The 23,071-nt window shown below is 37.5% G+C and overlaps 1 protein-coding gene across 1 annotated transcript in view; it reads left to right on the forward strand.

Annotated features, from left to right (window-relative positions):
- The window catches only part of LOC136840678 (SUN domain-containing ossification factor), a 102,875-nt gene that overhangs the window by 34,419 nt on the left and 45,385 nt on the right, over window positions 1-23,071 (forward strand). Inside the window, 2 exon segments of the mRNA XM_067107393.1 lie at window positions 5,082-5,961; window positions 6,057-6,533. Coding sequence (XP_066963494.1) covers window positions 6,367-6,533 — 167 coding nt within the window. The 5' untranslated portion in view covers window positions 5,082-5,961; window positions 6,057-6,366.

Consider the following 23,071-nt stretch of genomic DNA (forward strand, 5'->3'; position numbering starts at 1 on the left):
CCTTCAATTTTGAAGAACCGCCGTTTGTTTACTCTTGTCTTAGAAAGACGTTGATATCCTCTGTAGACAGTGACCTTCCAAGGGGGCGAAGCCCCACCAGAGTAAATGCTGAGACGATTACTCAGCTAATTTTAAGACTTTCGAAACGTTCAACTGTTTAGTATAGTGATCGCTATAACTTTATGGCTAATTATTAAAACAATTATTAGTTTTGTGTGTGCACAAAATCAATATATATATATATATATATATATATATATATATATATATATATTATATATATATATATATTATATACATATATGTATATAATGTATGTCTGTCTCATTTATATATATATATATATGATATATATATATATTCAGATATTCAGGCACACATATACAGTATATGCTTAACGTATATATATATGTATATATATACATATTTATACAAAGGTGACTATATATATTCAGATATTTAGGCACAAATATCTTAACCTATATATATATATATATATATATATAATATAAATATATATATATATATATATATATATATATATTATGTATGTATGTATAAGTTTGTAATTACGTATCTAAAACCTTATATTCATATCTTTGAGTAACCAGTTAGAATCGTATTCAGCCGTGAATGCCAGAATTGAGCTAATTTAAGCTGAACAGTATTTTATGGTCATGAACTTTGTGGTGTCACGTTGACATTTCCGTCCATCCCCCTTCTTTGTGTGTTTTCGTAACAGGATCGATAAACACAGTGGTCACTGCTATCTGTTATAGTCGTCATTTTTTCCAGCCTTTGTTGGAACTTGGCGAGTTCTCAAGACATTTCGAAATCCTTCTGATTTGTGCGTTCGTTGGGTTGCGAATCTGCCCTTATTCTTGCGTATAAGAGAGAGAGAGAGAGAGCGCGCATTAAGCGTTTCAGATGAAAGGGTGTATGGTAAAAGATTATATATTATATATATTATGTATATAAATATAAATTATATATATATATATACACATATATATACATATGTATATATGTAATTCTAATAGCCACAATGCCCTCTTAACTTCTCGAATTCTTCGCGCTATTAGAATTACATGTGTGTCTGGCAAAAGTGACCAGTAGATTCTACATTTGTATATATACTTATAAATAAGTGATATTTAAATACCCAAAACCACAAAGAGGAAATGAAATTATATATATATATATATATATATATATATATATATATATATATATATATATATATATATATATATATATCACGGATAATTCTCATTTATGTAGTTAATTTTTCAATGATTTAATAAAGCTGTATTAAAGTTGTAATGCCAGAACACTTACATTAATTTATCACATAGATAAATTTGGTACGATGTGCACCAATTTTAAATTCATACGTAAATATGCATAAGCATAATGCCGTGACGTCCATTAATTTTCACTCAGCAAGAGATGATTCATTGAATTAAACATTTAGCGTAATGCTTCTAGTAAAAAAAAAAAACAGTTCGCTACAGTTCGCTTCTTAGGGAACAAGCGATTGTTAAATTCTACACGTTAGCATTAATTTTCACACAGATGATTCGTTAATTTTAAACAATTAAGATATGTCTAGTAACGGAAAGGAATTTCAGTTTATTTATTAAGAAGCATATACAGTATAGGTCGTTAAATCCTAGACATGATACGATTTAATATAGCCCGCTGATCAAGGATAAATCATTGCTGAGCATAATAAGACTTGCTTGATGCAACGTCAGCATTAAAAAAAGTTCACAGCAGTCTGTGGTTTCAAGAGTGATATTACTCGGTCAATTTGCAGAGCTTTGTTGGTTGGAATTAGGTCCTATTTAGGAGTCATCAGATTCCGTACGTAACCTGCCCTTAGGAAGGGGGATAGTGCCGTCAGTGCGTGTGGTGCACTGTAGTCACTACTCAAGGTTCTTTGCGGCGTCCCTTCGGGCCCTAGCTGCGACCCCTTCCATTTCTTCGAATGTATCTCCGGTCATATTGTGTTTCTTTCTTCCATCTTATTTTCCTTAACCATCTGCTAATAATCGTTTCATTTTGCAACTGCAGAAGGTGTTCCTCTTGTTACACCTGTCGAACCATTTCAGTCTCAGTATTCCTTTCAGCGTTGAATGACCTCTTCAAAGGTCCCAGCGCTTCTTGGCCTTTGGCCTGAAATCTGTATTCCATTCCATTCCGTATGTAACCTGCCGGTTGTTGCTCCTTCCTCCTAGTACATGACACCACGTATAAAAATCTCCCTTTCCTCTGGGCTGACTTGCTGACGACAGACATTCCAAGACGTAGTGTGTGTGTGTGTGTGTGTGTGTGTGTGTGTGTGTGTGTGTGTGTGTGTGTGTGTGTGTGTGTGTGTGTGTGTGTGTGTGTAGTCTTACGAGACACTCCTCGTCACTTCGGATTGCTTGCGTCAGAATTTCAGTTGGATGTCATTGCTGGTTTCTTGTGAGGTTTCCTCAAAAGGGATTTTCGGTTTTATCAAATGAATTCCTGCTTCTGTTTTTAGCCTTGAGAGAGAGAGAGAGAGAGAGAGAGAGAGAGAGAGAGAGAGAGAGAGAGAGATTTGTGTAATCAGTTTTATTTCATAAAACTGTTTAACAGTGTCACTTTGAGAGAGAGAGAGAGAGAGAGAGAGAGAGAGAGAGAGAGAGAGAGAGAGAGAGAGAGAGAGAGATTTGTGTAATCAGTTAATCAAGTTTTACTTCATAAAACTATTTAACAGTGTCACTTTGAGAGAGAGAGAGAGAGTTTGTGTAATCAGTTAATCAGTTTTACTTCATAAAACTATTAAACAGTGTCACTTTGAGAGAGAGAGAAATTGGTGTAATAGTTTGCTTTATAAAAATATTTAAGTGACTGTGAGAGAAAGAGAGAGAGAGAGAGAGAGAGAGAGAGAGATTAGTGCAGTCACCTTGCTTCAGAAAATTATTTTACAGGTACACTTTGCAGCTGGTGAACATATATCAGGTGTCACTGACTTCGTCTGTTCATGAATATGCAAACGTATTTATTTTTTTTTATGGTGCACTTCGGGCAGTGTGATCTGCTTATGTTTCTTCCCAAGTTTTGTTTGTTTTTTTTGGTAATTGCGTCGTTAGATTGCCTTCATAACTTGTTTATTGGCAAGCCAGGTCATTTTAAGTAAGAAAGGTCATTCCTATTCTCTGGTGACGACGTCTCCTGAATTCAGGTGTATAGTTTGATTTTCTGTTCCTCCAAATTTATTTACGTATCACCTTTCCCTATAACTTTTCTCTCTCTCTCTCTCTCTCTCTCTCTCTCTCTCTCTCTCTCTCTCTCTCTCTCTCTCTCCTTCCTAACGTGTCTTAAATTTCAGGTGTCTTAGTTGATTTTCTGTTCCCTCATATATATTTGTTTATCACCTTTTCCTTTGAATCTCTCTCTCTCTCTCTCTCTCTCTCTCTCTCTCTCTCTCTCTCTCTCTCTCTCTCTCTCTCTCTCTCTCTCTCTGTCCTGGCGACTTCTCCAGAATTTCAGGTGCATCGGATTTATTTTTTGTTCCCTCATATTTATTTATGTATCACCGTTCCCTCTCAACTCTCTCTCTCTCTCTCTCTCTCTCTCTCTCTCTCTCTCGACCTCTCCAGAATTTCAGGTGTATCGGATTTATTTTTTGTTCACTCATATTTATTTATGTATCACCGTTCCATATCTCTCTCTCTCTCTCTCTCTCTCTCTCTCTCTCTCTCTCTCTCTCTCTCTGATTTCCCGTTGCTGCCCTCTTGGGCTTATCATAGTCTGTTGAATAATCTGTCCTTAAGGGTTTTCAGCTGAAGATTTCAAGAAAGAAAGGAAACAGGAAATAACAGAATGAAAGAACACGAAGAACAGAAAAAAAGAACAGAAAGAGAGAACAGGAGGAATGTCCTAAGAAGTAGCCACAGCGCTGCGGTGTTTTTTTTTTTTTTTTTTTTTTTTTTTACAAAGCAGAGAATATATATAAATTACCTTTCAAGGTTTTCTTTGTGCTGATGCCATCTACTTATTTAGTGGGTCATGGAACAATAAGGCATCTGGGAGAGGGGGGCGAGGGGGGTTGTGTACCCCCCCCCCATCAGTAGGGAAGCCTCTACAATGAGGAGAAGACCAGCTTTGTTATCCTTTGCTGTAGCAGAGTTCACGTGTATTTGTATGTATGTATGTACATGTGTCTATATATATATATATATATATATATATATATATATATATATATATATATATATATATATATATATATATATATATATATATATATATATATATATATATATATATATATATATGACACATTACCACAGGTGAAAAATAAGAGACGGGGTGTAGGTCTGATTGGTTTCGACTTTATTTCTAAGCCATGGCTTGGAAATAAAGTCGAAAGTTTTTCACTTGTGGTAATGTGTGATAAATGAATCACGTACAAAAGTGATAATAATTATATATATATATATATATATATATATATATATATATATATAAATATATACATATAAATATATGTGTATATATTTATTTACATATATATATTTATTTACACTGTATATAATATATATATATATATATAATTATATATATTTATTTATATATATCATTTCTTGTCACTTACAAACGCTTGACTTTTTATATTCACAAGTATTAAACTACAAACGTCGTTTTAATGTCGAATTCAATATACCCTGGGAATACCTCACGTGCTAAATGAATTATAATTGATGAGTGCTTCTTCCCTGCCAGGAATCGAACCGTAATAAATTTCTGACTCACATCAGGATCGAACCCAGGATCGAATGTTAGAAATTTATTTTGTTCCACGCGTGATTGTGTGTTGATTATATATATTGATTATATATATATATATATATATATATATATATATATTATATATATATATATATATATATATATATATATATATATATATATATATATATATATATATATATACACTTAGTTTCTGTACAATTATTTTTATTTCATTTTCCTGCAAGTCAGGTGAATGACATAACTTGTTCGGAATTTACTTGTGATATCTCATAAAGATTCTATTTAAATTTCAGTACAAAAAATAATAGACAAAGAATTACATAATTCTTGTTTGCTTGTGATATAATAAGCCGAAGATTCCCGTGAACTGGAACCGTCATTCACAGGCGTCTCCAAAGACTTGTTAGTGTCCCTGTAGTTTTATGGCCGCGTTCATATACGCAGGTCAGCTGATGCGTGAGATCTCTTATCCGTGCGTATTTGAAGCCATGGCCTCGTTCATGCGCAGCGTGATGAGTGCGTAAAACCGCCTTCATAGAACTTAGGCTTTTTAACCAATTCCAAACCGTGACAATGTGACTGCATCGCCATTCTAGTGAACAAGGGCATACCGCCCCCTGCTAAAATTGTTTCCCCCATTTGGAAATCTTGGAAAAACGGAAATTAAACTGAAATTCCATTTTGCCAACTTTTGTTCGCGCGTGTGTGTGTGAAAATTCGAAGGTAAATTTTGAAAAGAGGAATTGTGTAAATTGCTTTTATACAATCGTTGAGATCTGAGTAGAATGAAGGAGTGCAACGAAGTGTCCTTTTTAATTTAGTTGATTGTGGAAAACATTTTAAGTCATCTGTGATAAAAATCGTGATAAAGGTTTGGTATCCAACTTTTTTTTCTGAAGTGAATTTTAAGGAAAAGACATCACAAATAGCGAGGGGTCATAATTCGTAATTTTGTATAAAAAGTCACTGATAAGTATAATCCACCTACGTCTTTAGTCACAAGAGAGAGGCTTACAAACTCGCAAGTCTCAGTAGAAAATAGATCCTACCCCAGCAGGTGTTTGGTAAGCCATTCTACCCCAGCAGGAGTTTGGGAATCCATTCTACCCCAGCAGAGTTTGGGAAGCCATTCTACCCCAGCAGAGTTTGGTAAGCCATTCTACCCCAGCAGGAGTTTGGGAATCCATTCTACCCCACCCAGGGCAGGAGTTTGGAGTTTGAGCCATTCTACCCCAATAGGAGTTTGGGAATCCATTCTACCCCAGCAGGAGTTTGGGAATCCTTTCTACCCCAGCAGGAGTTTGGTAAGCCATTCTACCCCAGCAGGAGTTTGGGAATTCATTCTACCCCGGCAGGAGTTTGGTGAGCCATTCTACCCCAGCAGGAGTTTGGGAATCCATTCTACCCCAGCAGGAGTTTGGGAATCCATTCTACCCCAGCAGGAGTTTGGGAATCCATTCTACCCCAGCAGGAGTTTGGGAATCCATTCTACCCCAGCAGGAGTTTGCGCGAAGCCTCCCCTAAACTCCAGCTCCTGCTCTTCCGGCTCCTCCTCCCATGGGAAGGGGGGTTATGGCAATGAAGAGCCGTGTCCTGGGCACGGTCGCCTCGCCCTTGAGCCACTCCAGCTACAACCTGCAGCGCCCTGTGACGTCTTCCGCCGCGGCTGTCTTCGTGGTGTTCCTCCTCTGCGCCCTCGTCAGTAGGCCCATCTCTGCTCGGTCTCACTCATACGACAACAACAGGTAAATAAAGGCGGTTCCCTTTGGTGAGTGGGTGTTCAGCGAGGTTCTGAGATCTCCTTATCAAGTTGTGGTCTTGGAGTTTTAGATTGAGAGAGAGAGAGAGAGAGAGAGAGAGAGAGAGAGAGAGAGAGAGAGAGAGAGAGAGAGAGAGAAAGCATCTTAAAACAGAGTACGGGGAAATTGAGAAGTTAAGAAGGCCATAGACTATTGCACACACACACAAACTCATATATATATAATCACGATACCGCCCTAATATCTAGGAACCATCATTATTCATTTGATATTTTCGTATATTTAAGCAATTGTACATTGATCTGTTGTCTTTAAATATTAGTATCATCTACCACCACATTTCTGTGGCCTTGTGACATTCCCAGAGTAATCGTGTTGGTTATCAAACTTTATTTATTCTATCTTCGAGTTTTATTGCATTCCTTAGTTCAGACGTTCTTTTAGATATAGCTTATCAGCTGCGGGTTTACGGTAATCTCGTAATTACCCTGCCCTAAAATGGAAGACTTCAGTATCTGCAAAAATGCAAAACCGAGAAAAGTGGTAGATACAGGAGTTTTCCCTTGCCCTACTACTGATTTTACAGATACTGGAAGTGGAACCCCCTACATAAAGTATTGAAGAATCATTCTGAAACTGCAGTAACTTGTGTATCAGTGTTTCTCTAGCCCAATAGGCGGCATATCTCAATTTCAAAAAGATACTGCAAATGGGACCCCTAAATACTCGTGGAAAGCATCGGAGAATCATTCTGAAACTGCTGTAACTTGTGTTTTAGTGTTTCACGAGCCCAGTAGGTGGCATATCTCAATTTCGAAAATTTTCAGATACTGCAGTTTTCCATTTTAGGGCAAAAAGTTAAGTATATCTTGGTTTAACCAGACCACTGAGCTGATTAACAGCTCTCCTAGGTTTATTGAAGGATTAGACTTATTTTTACGTGGCTAAGAGCCAATTGTTTACCTAGCAACGGGACGTACAGCTTATTGTGGAATCCGAACCACATTATAGCGAGAAATGAATTTCTGTCACCAGCATTGAGAAGGGATGAGAAGTGATGTAAAATAATTTCACCTCAGAATTAAATAATTTATTACAAGTTTTAGAGAAATATTTTTTTTTATAGAGGTTATTTGTAAAACGTTGAGGTCATAGTTTGATCCTTCGTGTGTAGAAGGTTCCACATTACATTAATATGAATGTGGAAATATAAAACTGAATATTGTCTGAAATTGGCAAGTTACCAAAAAATTAGACGTAGATGAAATTACTTATTATTATTATTATTATTATTATTATTATTATTATTATTATTATTATTATTATTATTATTATTCAGAAGATGAACCCTATTCCTATGGAACAAGCCCACCACAGGAGCCGTTGCCTTGAAATTCAAGCTTCCAAAGAATATTAAGGTGTTCATTAGAAAGTAAGAGAAAGTAAAGGGAAATAAAGAAATAAGATATACCACTTATTAAAAAGAAAAAAATGAACTAATGAATCAATAAATAGATAAAAATGTAATAAAGAATTAGTAAATAGATAAAAATGTATTAAAAATGCAAGAATAGCATTAGGGTAGTAATGCATTGCATCTTCGCTTGAACTTTTGTAGTTCCAATTGCACGACATCCTCAGTAGGGAGACTGTTCCACAGTCCAACGGTGTGAGGGACAAAGTCCCTCAGGAACTGAGAAGTTGGACAGCGAGGCACATTTGCAGCATATTGGTGTTGCCGTTCAGCGGATGTGGTTGCTCTCGGCAGGAAAAGGGATCCAGGGATCAATTGTGAATGTGAAAGTTCAACTTATGAAAAAGTGACAAACAAGACACCATCCATCGATTGTCCAAGTCACAACTGCTAATACTGACATAATTTTACTTTTCCTAAAAGATTCGAAGCTGAAAATCTCAAAAAATACATAAATTTACCCCCAGAAACCTTCCCGTGATGGTAACGGGTTAACCATTAGGGTTAGCCATTAATTGGTAGATTTAATTATTTAAAGACAGTAGCATATATGAGAGAACATTGCGTATTATTTAAAAAATTTCCCCCCTCTTATTAAATTCAATTCCGTTTCGAAAATACATCGTAATAAACTGTTCTTCTAGAATTGTACACAAACGTTCAAAGTGTGTTACAACCGTCACACATCTTCCACGCACTTTTAACAGAGCATAAAGTTCGTGCCTTCCCCGTCACTATCGGCTGTTTATCATTTCCGCGTCAGCTGGATGATGTCTTCTGACGAATGTGCCGAGACTTGATGTCCCCTGTAGTAGGAAGGGGTTAGGGCGATCTGTCATCTTCTAAGACCTGAGATCTCTTGCAGGAGAGGGGGGGGTTGGGTGATCTGTCACCTTTTAAGACATATCTCCTGAAGGAGGGAGGGGGGGGCGATCTGTCATCTTCGAAGACTTGATATCTCCTGTAGGAGGGAGGGGGGCGTGGCGATCTGTCTTGACATGCGGAAGGCGCACTTGCAGAAGCCTATTAGGGGAAGAGAGAGAAAGGGTCACAGAAGAGAGAGAGAGACAGAGAGGGGGAGGGTTGTAGGGTCCATTCGCATTTGGCAGTTCAGTCTGTGCGCCTTCACACACACACACAAACACACACACACGCACTTAACACACTTAACACGTGAATGCCTACCCGTATATCGGAGTGAGAGTTATTTCTGCTCTGGCGTGTTTCGTTCCTCAAGATGTCACTCGCCCCGGCAACAGTGTTATATCTGATTAGCAGCAACGGTGATCGTATCTCTGAGCAGTGAAATATTGCTGTTATTGTTACTACTACTATTATTATTATTATTATTATTATTCAGAAGGTGATGAACCATATTCATATTCTCTTTCTTCCATCTTACTTTCCTCAACCCTCTCCTGAAAATTGTTTCCTCCTGTCACACCTTTCAAACCTTTGTACTCTCAGTTTCTCCTCTTTTTACACCTTTCAAACCTTTTTATTGTAAATTTCTCTTGTTACACCTTTCAAACCTTTTTATTGTAAATTTCTCTTGTTACACCTTTCAAACCGTTTTATTGTAAATTTATCTTGTTACACCTTTCAAACCGTTTTATTGTAAATTTCTCTTGTTACACATTTCAAACCGTTTTATTGTAAATTTCTCTTTACACCTTTCAGATCTTTCTATTCACTTTCCCTTTCAGCGCTGAATGACCTCATCATCAAAGGTCCCAGTGCCTGTTCTTTGGCCTTTCTCCTGAATTCTATATTCCATTTCATTATTCCCACCGACGATCATCCTACCCTCACTCCGAAAGTTTCGTAAACCTACGCAAAAGGCTAAAAAGCTTTTAGAGGTTTGTAAAAGCACTGCGTCGTAGAAATCACACAGGGGGTTGATTATTATAGATACCTACAACAGAGTTATTTATCCCGATAAGGAGGGCACTGAGAGAGTCGGTCCAGAATATTGATCATTGAGAATTATGAGGAGTTGAAGAAACCGATCGGTCCCTCATGGGTAGTCTAGAGATATCGAATTTCTATTCTTCTCTCTCTCTCTCTCTCTCTCTCTCTCTCTCTCTCTCTCTCTCTCTCTCTCTCTCTCTCTCTCTCTCTCACTTCGATTTTTAGTGGTACTGGTGGCCCCTCCATTCCTGTAATGGTATTTACTCTTTCGTATTTCCCATGATCCTTGAAGACTCTCAAGTGTTGCCACCTCTCTCTCTCTCTCTCTCTCTCTCTCTCTCTCTCTCTCTCTCTCTCTCTCTCTCTCTCTCTCTCTCTCTCTTTTGCTGGGACCCATGGCTGTTTGTTTCTTTTAATTCTAGGCATAAAACCTTGAACATGGAGTGTATATATATATATATATATATATATATATTATATAATATATATACAGTATATATATACATACATACATACATACATACATATTTGGCATGTCAAATTTTGACATTTTTGTCATGTCAAATTTGGATATACTGTTGTCATAAAATTTTGACACATTTTGTCATGTCAAATTTTTAACATATTTTTGGCATATCAGATTTTTAAAATATATTCATCCCGGTTATGAGACACAGTAATTAAATGCGAATATTGAACTGCTGTTAGATTGCGTATGTAGACATTGAACCACTGACCCCCAAATCACTCTCCTCCTCAAGATCTTCACAGCGCCAGATAACGTAATTCAAGACTCAGATACGCACAGGATTTTTTTCATATACGGCATACTCAGTGGCCTTGAGATCGGACCCTCTAAGACCCGAGTTGTCAAGCCTTTATCAGTTAAGGCCTTCCGATATGTTTGTCAGCTCTTATCAGCTGGTGCTTGCGTCTTGGCTTGCGCTCGAAGACAGGTTAATCCCCACACTGAAACCATAGCACTTTGTCCCCCCAAAAATGTGGTGGTTAGCGTTGTCAGTGCGCCTCATGCCCGTGCTCTGTAGGAATTACTTAAGGCTCTTTGCGGCGTCCCTACGGCCCCTGCCTGCTACCCGTCCCATTCGTTTTACCTGTACCTCCTTTCATATTCTCTTTCTTCCGTCTTACTTTCCAATCTTTCCTAGCTGTTGTTTGGGCATTATTTTCAGCGCTGAATGACCTCGTAAGTCCCAGCGCTTGGCTTTTGGCCCAAATTTTATGTGCTAGTTCTTTAGGAACTTGCTTTCTAAACCGTTCTGAATATATCTTCCTGTTCTTAATATTAGGGCTAGATTTTACCTGGATCTAATAATTGATTGATTTATGGCTGTAAAAAAACTGGCGTCACCCTGGATCTAATGAGTGACTTGCTTAATACCATTGAGGAAAAAGTGGAATTCTTATGAAAGTGGAATTTGATTTTTTTTTCTTTTTATAAAACTACAGGCACTTGTTGCAAGGTTGCAGCAGATATCACTGGAAAGTTCTGGTTATCCAGTTGTTTACAAAACAGGAATTGGTTTTCAATGCTATTTAGAACATTTGAATGTTTAGTAGAGAGAGAGGAGACCTTGCTGACATCACGGTTTTCTCTCTCTCTCTCTCTCTCTCTCTCTCTCTCTCTCTCTCTCTCTCTCTCTCTCTCGTATGCCGGCAAAATTGTTTTTGTTGTTCGTTTACAAGAGTGCATTATATATATATATATATATATATATATATATATATATATATATATATATATATATGCATGTATATATATTTATTTATTTATTAAGTTTCGAATACAGCTTCGAGAATGCTAGTACAATAGGTCTCGCCCTTAACACCCCTGAGAAAAATTACACAGGATAGAACTGTAGGATTATGAAATCTCTGTAAGTTGAAACTTCTAATTAAGTATTCTTTTGAGTGTAAGATTCGTCTTACACTGAAAAGGCTCGTGTAGTTTCTTTTGGCTAGAAAGAAATTAATTTTAATTTTAGTTTTCTGTAAAAGAAAACTACTGTTCGGCTTTGTCTGTCCGTCCGCACTTTTTCTGTCCGCCCTCAGATCTTAAAAAAACTACTGAGGCTAGAGGGCTGCAAATTGGTATGATGATCGTCCACCCTCCAGTCATCAAACTTACCAAATTGCAGCCCTCTAGCCTCAGTAGTTTTGATTTTATTCAAGGTTAAAGTTAGCCATAATCGTGCTTCTGGCAACGATATTAGGCCACCACCGGGCCTTGTTGAAGTTTCTTGGGCCGCAGCTCAAACAGCGTTACACCAAGACTGCTCTCTGACCGAAAGATAGATCTGTTTTCGGTGGCCTTGATTATACGTTGTAGCGGCTGTAAAGAAAACTCGATTGCGGCGAAGAAACTTCGGCGCATTTTTTACTTGTTTAAAGGGAGGTTTCAATAGGCTAATGTCAATTAACTCTTCATATTCCTTTTTCCAATTTTAATTAAACCAATTTGCTCTTTACTTGTCAAGTTATTCGACTGAGTTTTTTTTTTTTATTAAGAAAATATACATTTACAATTCTTACAATGTGTAATTTTGTATATACATCATAATATATTTACACAAATAAAGTTAGTATTTTGAGTATATTCTCCACATTATAATTTTTGCTATTCATCTAAATATGTCTTTAAATTACATACACATTTAAGCCATCTTGGTTCGTCATTCGAAATTATTTGATTTTTCAGAACTCATGTGGTGTAAATTATTTTTTTCAAGTTTTCTATTATGTGTGACAAACATCAAGGCTTCAGTATTTCTAGAGTTTATAGTTTTGAGTTAATCTATTGTGTTATTGACTTTATTTTTGTGTATTTCCTAAATTCATGGCTGCACTGGTACGTGTATCGTGTCCAAGGCATTTGAGAACTGACCTAGACCTATACACTGATGGTTTATCAGTACCTAGGCTTCCTCTAGTGAAACTGAAACGTAATATTTCTGGTTAAAACTAGTGTACGTCGTTTCTTATCAGCTCATAGATGAATTTTTTGGTTTCATTTATCAGAAAGTTCCTTGTTATAGGTTACGATAAGGAACGCCATGATAACTCCGCAGTTTACTCTCGTCTTCTGTTTGGAGGTCGGTAGACCTATATCCTCTCGATACCGTTTTGGCGGGAATAAGATGCTCGTGCTTATTTCAAATCTTCAGTCATTTTAACGGCTTTCGGGCGCTTCTGGATGATAGAGAAAGGATGCGAAGTGTCCTGGTTATTATTCGACTGATGTGAGTCATGTTAAGGTCGCAGAGATAAACGAATTGGGAAAAATATGACGTGAGATTGGGTGTATCCGTACATCAAAAACGAGGTGACGGTTACCAACAATGATCTCACGTAATGGCGCCATCCACCTGGCATTCTGTCTCTCTCTCTCTCTGTTTGTGTCTATCTGCATGTGCGTGTGTCTGTGAATGTTTTACCCTCCCTTTGGATTACTGAATAACCTATCTAAAGATCTTTTAGCCTTTTTTCTAATTTTCTAAACAATCATGAAATGGAATTGTCCATTAACTCGAGCCAGGCGAGTGGGACATTGGTAACAAATTCTCGAACTATTTTACACACAAAGTAAACTTTCTATTTTACACACAGAATAAACGTTTAAATGATGTGACATTTGAACTGTAAATAGTGACTGGACCCTGTAGAATTATTGGTATGGCCTTCTGTGAGTGACCGTCGCCTGCTGCATTAGTTAACTGTGACCTTTTGTTGGGAGGTTTCTTTTAAAAGGCTGTTTGGTCTAGCTGGAGTTGTAGGAGACCTACAACTGTTTTTGTTTTAAATTTTGATTTTCGTGAACTTTGTTTTAGATAATAATAATAATAATAATAATAATAATAATAATAATAATAATAATAATAATAATAATAATAATATGCTGATGGCTGAATGATAGAGCATATATTTAAAATGAAAATAGGTTTTAATACTTGAACCAGTGCACCATTGTAACACAAATCACCATCCTTTTGATATGCTAATATCTTCCTCATTATTCACTACAACAATAACATTTCCACATTTATATAGTGATCATTGATTAATATAACGAAATGATCAATTATTAATCAGTTTTCCATTCCTCTCTATTGTGCTTCTGATGAGTGCTACTTCTCTGTGGTACTGGCGTCCGTTTGATAGACTGACCTATATGCCTATCAGTGTACTCCGTTCAGTTGACCTCGTTTTTTGTTGACTTTTTTCGTGATGTCACATTGACGTCAGTGTCTGGTCGTCCGGATTGATAGGAATTCGGTGCTGGCGTCGCCAAGGTATTTTGTTTTTATTGGGTAGACAAAGATCTGGGATTCAGTAGTGGTCAGAGGTGTACTAGGCTGATAATTTGTTGTTGGTATATGCAAAACCTTCGTTGTTTCATCCGAAAAGGATCCATTATTGATGTCAGGTGAAGAATAAATACTTCACTGTAGACGCATCAGCACTTCGTCTGTCCCTTTGTTTTATAACTCGTGTGAAATTCACCTCCGTCTTGCACGTGCTTCAGTTCTTCACAGTACCATGAAATACTAGTACTAGTATTTCATAGTAATGGTAGCCTCTTCATACATCTCAACACATCCTTAGTAATTGATAGTGCATTCATGATGTTTTTTCATCCATAATTCCAACTTTTCTGTGAAATCCTTCAACCAAAACGTTCTACTACTCTGTTTCATGTTATCCTTGCTAGTGCTACCAGTATTCCATAGTACTATGAAGCACTAGTACTATAAGTACTAGCATTTCCTAGTGATTGTAACTTCTTCCTTCCGAACACTTCCTAGTAACTGATAGGCTTAGAGCTTTCATGATGCTGTTTCATCCATAAGAATACAATGATTGGCTGCTTGCTTGCGTTGTTGAGCAACGCATGATGGTTGAGTAGATGCGTAAAGCACAATCTCTGTTTGGGTACAGTGGGGTGACCTTCCTCTCTCTCTCTCTCTCCCTCTCCCTCCCTCCCTCTCATCCAAGGTCATCCAGCATCCGTCTGCCCTCAAGCAAACTCATGGTCGTGTTTGCGCCGTCTGTAGTCTTCAATACTCAATTATCGTATGTTCTTTATTCATGTCTCGTTCATTTTCCTTTTTCCTTTTTCCCTTTTACTTTATTCTGGGTACGAATTGGAGGCAATTGGTGGAAAGCTTATTCCAAGGTCTAGACGTGAGCCTGTTGAAGGCATGAATTATTTTTTCGCTATCCTGGTCTGTTCATTTGTCACGTGTTGTGCTGGTGTTTTTATCAATAGTTTATAATAATAATAATAATAATAATAATAATAATAATAATAATAATAATAATAATAATAAAATATGCTCTCTCACTCTCGTATAGCCTGGTCTTAAGTCTAGGCCTAGCCAAAAGTGTTCAGAAGTGAAAATCACCAGATAAGAAGTCAACATTCATGAAAATCACGGATAATTACCTATTATTATTATTATTATTATTATTATTATTATTATTATTATTATTATTATTATTTACAAAGGAATTGTTTGTGTTTTTTTTTCCCGTCTCCAGAGTGTGTGCGCGGCATGTTTTTGTGGGTGGCGTGGTTAAGGGTGGGCAGCTTGGCGCCACGTATTTAGGCGGCATGAGGTCCCACAACATTCAACATTCTCTCTCTCTCTCTCTCTCTCTCTCTCTCTCTCTCTCTCTCTCTCTCTCTCTCTCTCTTTGTGTGCTGCAAGATAGCATGCGCCATTTTGGTCGGAGGCCATGTTTTGTATATTTTACTGAAGTTGACAGTGTATAATTCTCTCTCTCTCTCTCTCTCTCTCTCTCTCTCTCTCTCTCTCTCCTCTCTCTCTCCTGCAACTCGACACTGTCTGTATATTGGAGACAGAATATTCTATATTTGACTGAAGTTGATAGTTTTTCTCTCTCTCTCTCTCTCTCTCTCTCTCTCTCTCTCTCTCTCTCTCTGTACTGCACTCGACATGCTCTATTTATTGGAGGCAAAGTATTCTATGTGTGATAGGAGTTGACCGTTTTGAATCTCTCTCTCTCTCTCTCTCTCTCTCTGTACTGCACTCGACATGCTCTATTTATTGGAGGCAAAGTATTCTATGTGTGATAGGAGTTGACCGTTTTGAATCTCTCTCTCTCTCTCTCTCTCTCTCTCTCTCTCTCTCTCTCTCTCTCTCTCTCTCTCTCTCCTGCAACTCGTCACCCTCTGTATACTGGAGACAAAATATTCTATATTTGTCTTAAGTGGATAGTTTTGAATCTCTCTCTCTCTCTCTCTCTCTCTCTCTCTCTCTCTCTCTCTCTCTCTCTCTCTCTCTCTCTAGTTTTGTTTTGATCTCTCTCTGACTCAGACTCCTCCCCCTCCTCCTCTGTTGTTCCTCCTCCTCCTCCTCCTCCTCCTCCTCCTCCTCCTCCTCCTCCTCCTCCTCCTCCTCCTCCTCCTCCTCCTAACCTCCCTTTCGCCCCTACCTTCAACTCGGGTAGTGCATGCATGCTTGGGTAGTAAAAGTAAATTCGTACTCAACATACCCAAGAGTATCTATCTACTTCTCCCTCCCTCCTCCTCGCTTACAAAGGGGGCCTGATCCCACTATCGTTGAGTAATATAATAATTTCTGCCTCTGTTCGTTTCCTTTATTGTTAAAAAGTTTCAATTTTTCCGAGTTGTTCTTCTTGCGTCTGTATTTATCGTTAGGCCTATTTTTGGCTGGTGGTAGTGTTGTTTTTCTTTTGTTTTTCCTGTTCTGTGGTGTGGTATGAAGTGCGTGGGGGGTTCTTTTTCATGTTGTTTCCTCCACCTTACATAATCCTTCTTCTTCTTCTTCTTCTTCTTCTTCTTCTTCTTCTTCTTCTTCTTCTTCTTCTGTGAAGTTGACAAATAATCGTAGATTTTGTAACCTACGCAGAGGTGACATAAGTTAGATACTTGCCCGGTTAATCTCAAGTCAAATATAGGCTACTGAATTAGCCTTCATTTTATACCAATATACAGTATATGTATATATATATATATATATATATATATATATATATATATATATATATATATATATATATATATCACAATTTCATCATGAGTTAATTATAGACCGATGTGATAACCAGTGAGAATTTCGTCAGAGACGAGCTCCTGGAATTTTGTTATTTATTGAAGTTACTAGTTATCAGTCCCATTTGGGAGTGGGTTGTAGTACGAGAGTTATATTGCTTCGCGCTTTATTGCAAAAAGTACTCCACAATGAATAACGTCACTGAATGAAGTTATGATTGTTCTCGGTCCAACAAGAAATGTTGCAACGCCTCATTCTCTATTAATGCAGCCATCTCTTGCCGGTTGCATAAATAGTTACGATAATTATTATTAATTTATTCAAAGACGTCTGTGATGCCATCTTGTATAATAACGATAATGTTGCTTGATATCAATACGAACCATGAACTCTAGAGCAAAGTCCTGAATAATTACAGTACTTTGAATATTATTCTCTAGTGCAATTTATATTAAAGTTATTCAGTTGTAATTAGAGACAGATTCACCATTTCTTATAAAGTTCTCTCCCCGTAGGGAGGTATAGTCCCGTCACTGCACCTCACGCGGTGTGCTGTAGGCATTGCTTAAGGTTCTCTGCGGCGTTCCTTCGGCCCACAGCTGCAACCCCTTTCATTCCTTTGACTGTACCTCCGTTCATATTCTCTTTCTTCCACCTTACTTTCCCCCCAACCCTCTTCTAACAATTCGTAGTGCAACTGCGAGGTTATCCTCTTGTTTACACCTTTCAGACCTCCTTACTCTCAATTTCCGTTGCACCGCTCAATGACCTCACAAGTCCCAGCGCTTGACCTTTGGCCTCAATTTTATATTTTATTCTGTAAGGTTATCGCACTGAGGTTTCGTATACCTGACACGCTCCCCTGCTCAGGTATGCTCCGAAGGAAATTCTTCATGTCTTGAAAGGTGGATGGATGATAGTGGCCTTGCATGCAATGGTTCCTGCCCAAATGTTCAGTCCGCGGGGCGAATGTAAAATAAGGATGAAACACTTGAGGATGGGGGCGGGGAGGGGTGAAGGAATAGCTCTCTCTCTCTCTCTCTCTCAGATCAGTTGTTGCTTGGGTTACAAGTGTGATTGATGGAAAACAGGCAGAAATGATTGTTATTATTATTATTTGATGTGGGTTAATCTCTCTCTCTCTCTCTCTCTCTCTCTCTCTCTCTCTCTCTCTCTCTCTCTCTCTCTCTCTCTCTCTCAGATCATGTGTTGCTTGGGTTACAAGTGTGATTGATGGAAAATATTAGGCAAAAATTATTATTATTATTATTATTATTATTATCATAATTTGGACTATTGCCTTATACTTTTCATACGCTCTGTTCGGCCTCTTATGTGTGTGTGAAAATAAATAAATAAAATGTGTGTGTGTGTGTTCGCGCGCATTACAGATTCAGAAAAACAACGCGCCGTGTCAACCCGTACTAGCTGCATAGCTCATTCAGAAAAAGTATGAATAATGTAAAGAATTCTCTTCTTGTCTTTGTTAGGAAATGCGACTTGTATGTAGATTTCTAGACATGCAGCAAGGTGATGCAATACTTGCTGATAATGAATGAATTCCCCGTCACCATCAACTTGATGATCATTGTTTTTGTCCATTCCGCGAAATTCTTTGAAAAAATCCGTATACTTTTTGTTTATTTTTTATATATATATATATATATATATATATATATATATATATATATATATATATATATATATATATATATATATATATATATATATATTTGTAGAGTTCTTTACTGTCTTTATTAGGAAATGTGATTTGTGAGGATGTTTTGTAGAGCTGAAATTGTCGTGTCTGTAGACTGTATACACGACCCTTAAAAGTAATTGGAAAATGTAATTGATTTGATTTAAGAAAGTAATTGATTTTTGGCTTGTCAGTTGTACCCTCTTGCGTCGTAATGTAACGAGTGGCATATGAGGTATAGGGTGCAAATTAATGAAATTAGAACTATATGGAAATTTTTGAACTTTTTATGAATTTGAAAATATGCAGGGGATATATTGTAAGTAGTTTTTATTTGTACTTTCTGTCGCGTTTTGTTGGTTTTAAATAATTTCAGTGGGAAAGATGGTTATTTATCATTTTAAAGATGATAATTATTGCATACGAGCTTGTTGGCACGCGCTGTAGGCGTTACTTAAGGGACTTTGCAGCGTCCCTTCGGCCCCCAGCTGCAACCCTTTTCATTCCTTTTACTGTACCTCCTTTCATATTCTCTTTCATCCACCATACTTTCCTCAACCCTCTCCTAACAATTGGTTTCATAATGCAACTGATGAAGGGTTTCTTCTGTCACACCTTTCAAACCTTTTACTGTCAATTCTCGTTTCAGCGCTGAATGACCTCGTCATCATAGGTCCCAGCGTTTGGTCTTTGGCTGAAGTCCTTTATTCTGCTCTACTATAACGAAACCCGCTCCCAAGCAGTGAATGCACAGTGTTCCATTGCACCTTTGGACAGAGAGGGGCCTGGGACCTGTCCGCATTGCGCGCCTTATACTTCAAAAATCACCTAAAAAAAAGGCAAAAGAATGTTGCATAAAAAGCTTGAGGTTTGTTTTTAATTTAAAAATTAAAAATAATACAATCTTTTGTATTAATCTTTTTGCTTTCCGATTGTCTCAGAGAACACAGGTTCTTCGTATCGTAATTAATTGTATCGTGTAAGAGGTTGTTATTTTAAACAGGTGTGTTATGCAACTGTGTGTGTGTGTGTGAGAGAGAGAGAGAGAGAGAGAGAGAGAGAGAGAGAGAGAGAGAGAGAGAGAGAGAGGGTGTTGACTGCACCGCCTATATGTTTAATTGGATTGTGCGTGTTTCTTTTTTTGTATGAATCACGGTTATGGCGGATGTTGTGGGAAAACCTTTGAGTCTGACCCTAAATATATTGAAGATGAGTCGTTAGAAAGAGGAACTCTGCGTGTGTAAATATATCTATATGTATATACATATATATATGTATGTATATATATACATACATACATATATATGCATATATATAGGCAATGCCACGTAGGCAAGGAAACGACGGAGTGGTGCTAGGCCTTTCGACTTACTGTAAAGGACAGCAAGTCGAAAAGCGTGTCACCAATCCGTCGTTTCTCTTGCCTACGTGGCATTGTATATATATATATATATATATATATATATATATATATATATATATATATATATATATATATATATGCATGCATACATATATACATACATACGTATATATAATTATGTGTGTAAGGAAAGAACCCTTGGGTTAACTGGGTCCTCGGTATAAATTCTTGAAAACGCCACCAGTAGCGTGACAAAGCCATTGAGTAGATATTGCGACAATTCCACCCGACCATTCGTCCTGCTATCGAAATCTTGATGGCCGGTCAATCATTATCATTGTTTTCCTCTCCGAAGTGTGTTATCCCTCGCTTGAAGAACCCTTTTACTTTTATAAACAGATTTATCAGCCGTAATGACATACTGTAGTGTTTTTCGACTTCGTATCACGGCGCGCATGCGCGTTATTAATACGTGTTAACGGAGAATGTTTTTTTAATTTTTTTTTTTTTAACAGGCGGGGCTGAATGAAAGTTGGAAAGATATAAGCTTTCTTGCTTGCCTGCTGCCGTCAGCTGTTGAGTGCAATTGGCAAAGCATTCGCGTGCTTGCAAGGAGAGAGAGAGAGAGAGAGAGAGAGAGAGAGAGAGAGAGAGAGAGAGAGAGAGAGAGAGAGAGAGAGAGTTAAGTTCTAGAAGATAACTTCAACCATATGAATGAAAGATATATATTTTATATATATATTTGAAAGAGAGAGAGAGAGTTAAGTTCTAGGAGATAACTTTAACCATATGTAAGATATATTTTATATATATATATTTGAGAGAGAGAGAATTTCCAGAATGAGGTCACTATCTTCACGTCAGACCGATTCTGTCATGGTCTACAGTGAATCTACACCACCACTCCTCAAGAACCTATGTGCAAAATTGTCAATATATTAGTTTTCTGTTTTTTTTTTTTTTTTTTTTTTGTAATGATTTTTGTTATATTAATGAGATGGCTCTGTGTGGTTGTTGACTATATATATATATATATATATATATATATATATATATATATATATATATATATATATATATATATATATATATATATATATATATATGATACAGTAGGAGGCTATCTGCCAGAAGTAATTCTCTCTCTCTCTCTCTCTCTCTCTCTCTCTCTCTCTCTCTCTTGCTGTCTTGTGTGTGTCCTTTATGCAGAGCACATGTCCCACCAGAGCAGGTGTTTACTATTCATAGGTAAATGATGCAGGTGTCATTCACGATCTACTTCTGCACTTTACACCCCTGAAGGCAATACGTTTTGGACAGTTTTATTCCCAGAACTGATCCTCAAGGCCCAGACCTTGAACTTCAGTGATAAATTGGTTGTTAGTAATTGACTGATTGGTTTATTTCAGGCTTAGGTGATTTAATTAAATGCAAGCCTAATCGACACGTGTTGAATGTAGATGCCCGCGTGAGTGAGAGTCTTCAGCAATGAGTTTCTCTCTCTCTCTCTCTCTCTTCTCTCTCTCTCTCTCTCTCTCTCTCTCTCTCTCTCTCTCTCTGTCTTCGGGCAGGGAAACTGGGTTCTGATCTGCCCCGATGCCAAGTGATTTTCCGATTCTCTTTGCAGGATTTAGGTTTTGGTGGATATTGAGGGAATGTGAAGTAAATGTAAAGAGGGAATAAGGTGACTCAGTAATTTTTTGTTTTAGAAGCTAAAACTTTTTCCTTTTATCTTGCCATTTTCCATTTATTAAAGTTATCAGTTTTCCAATAAACAAGTGAAAAATGCCCGAAGTTTCTTCGGCGCAATCGAGTTTTCTGCACAGCGTGTGATCAAGGCCACAGAAAATAGATCAATCTTTCGGTGGTCTCGGTATAATGCTGTATGAGCCGCGGCCCATGTAACTTTAACCACGGCCCGGTGGTGGCCTGTCTTATATCGTTGCCAGACGCACATTATGGCTAACCTTGACCTTGAATAAAAACTACTGAGGCTATAGGGCTGCAATTTGGTATATTTGATGATTGGAGGGTGGATGATCAACATACCAATTTGCAGCCCTCCAGCCTTAGCAGTTTTTAAGGTCTGAGGGCGGACAGAAAAAGTGCGGACGGACAGACAAAGCCGGTACTATAGTTGTTTTTTTACAGAAAACTAAAATCAGAAGCTGCCACTTAATAATAATGTCGCTTTTTATTAGAAAAATAATGAACCATTGGCGGAGTGATTTAGAATGGCTAAATGGCCAACAGTTGTGAATTGTACTTAGTAATGTTATTATTATTATTATTATTATTATTATTATTATTATTATTATTATTATTATTATTGAGAAGACGGACCCTATTTATATGGAACAAGCCCACCATAGGTTCGTTCGAAAGAAGTACCAGAAGATATTGGGAAATACAGAGAGAAGAGATCGGTTATAAGGAAAGTAAATAAAATAAATTAATAAATAAATAGGTAGGAATGCAAGTAAATGATTAAAATACAAGTACTTTGCCTTGATGTTTGTTTATTTTCTCCTTGTTTATGGATCTAGAGAGCTGTGGACTTCAGAGATCAGTTATCAGTACCCGTGTGACTCAATCTCCCGTTCTCTTGACGCCAGAATACTCTCTCTCTCTCTCTCTCTCTCTCTCTCTCTCTCTCTCTCTCTCTCTCTCTCTCTCTCTCTACACCAGAAAACTCCAATAAAATCCTCTCTCTCTCCCCGCCAGAAAACTCCAATAAAATCTCTCTCTCTCTCTCTCTCTCTCTCTCTCTCTCTCTCTCTCTCTCTCTCTCTCTCTCTCTCTCTCTCTCTCTGCACGCCTGAAAACTCCAATAATATTCTCTTTCTCTCTCTCCACACCAGAAAACTCCGATAAAATCTCTCTCTCTCTCTCTCTCTCTCTCTCTCTCTCTCTCTCTCTCTCTCTCTCTCTCTCTCTCTCTCTCTCTCGGGTATTCACTTAGGAGAGGAAGAGAGTTAATCACGTGATATAGGCTAATAGACTCATTAAGTTAAAAGCATA

The sequence above is a fragment of the Macrobrachium rosenbergii genome, chromosome 8, assembly GCF_040412425.1.
Source record: "Macrobrachium rosenbergii isolate ZJJX-2024 chromosome 8, ASM4041242v1, whole genome shotgun sequence".
NCBI lineage: Eukaryota > Metazoa > Arthropoda > Malacostraca > Decapoda > Palaemonidae > Macrobrachium > Macrobrachium rosenbergii.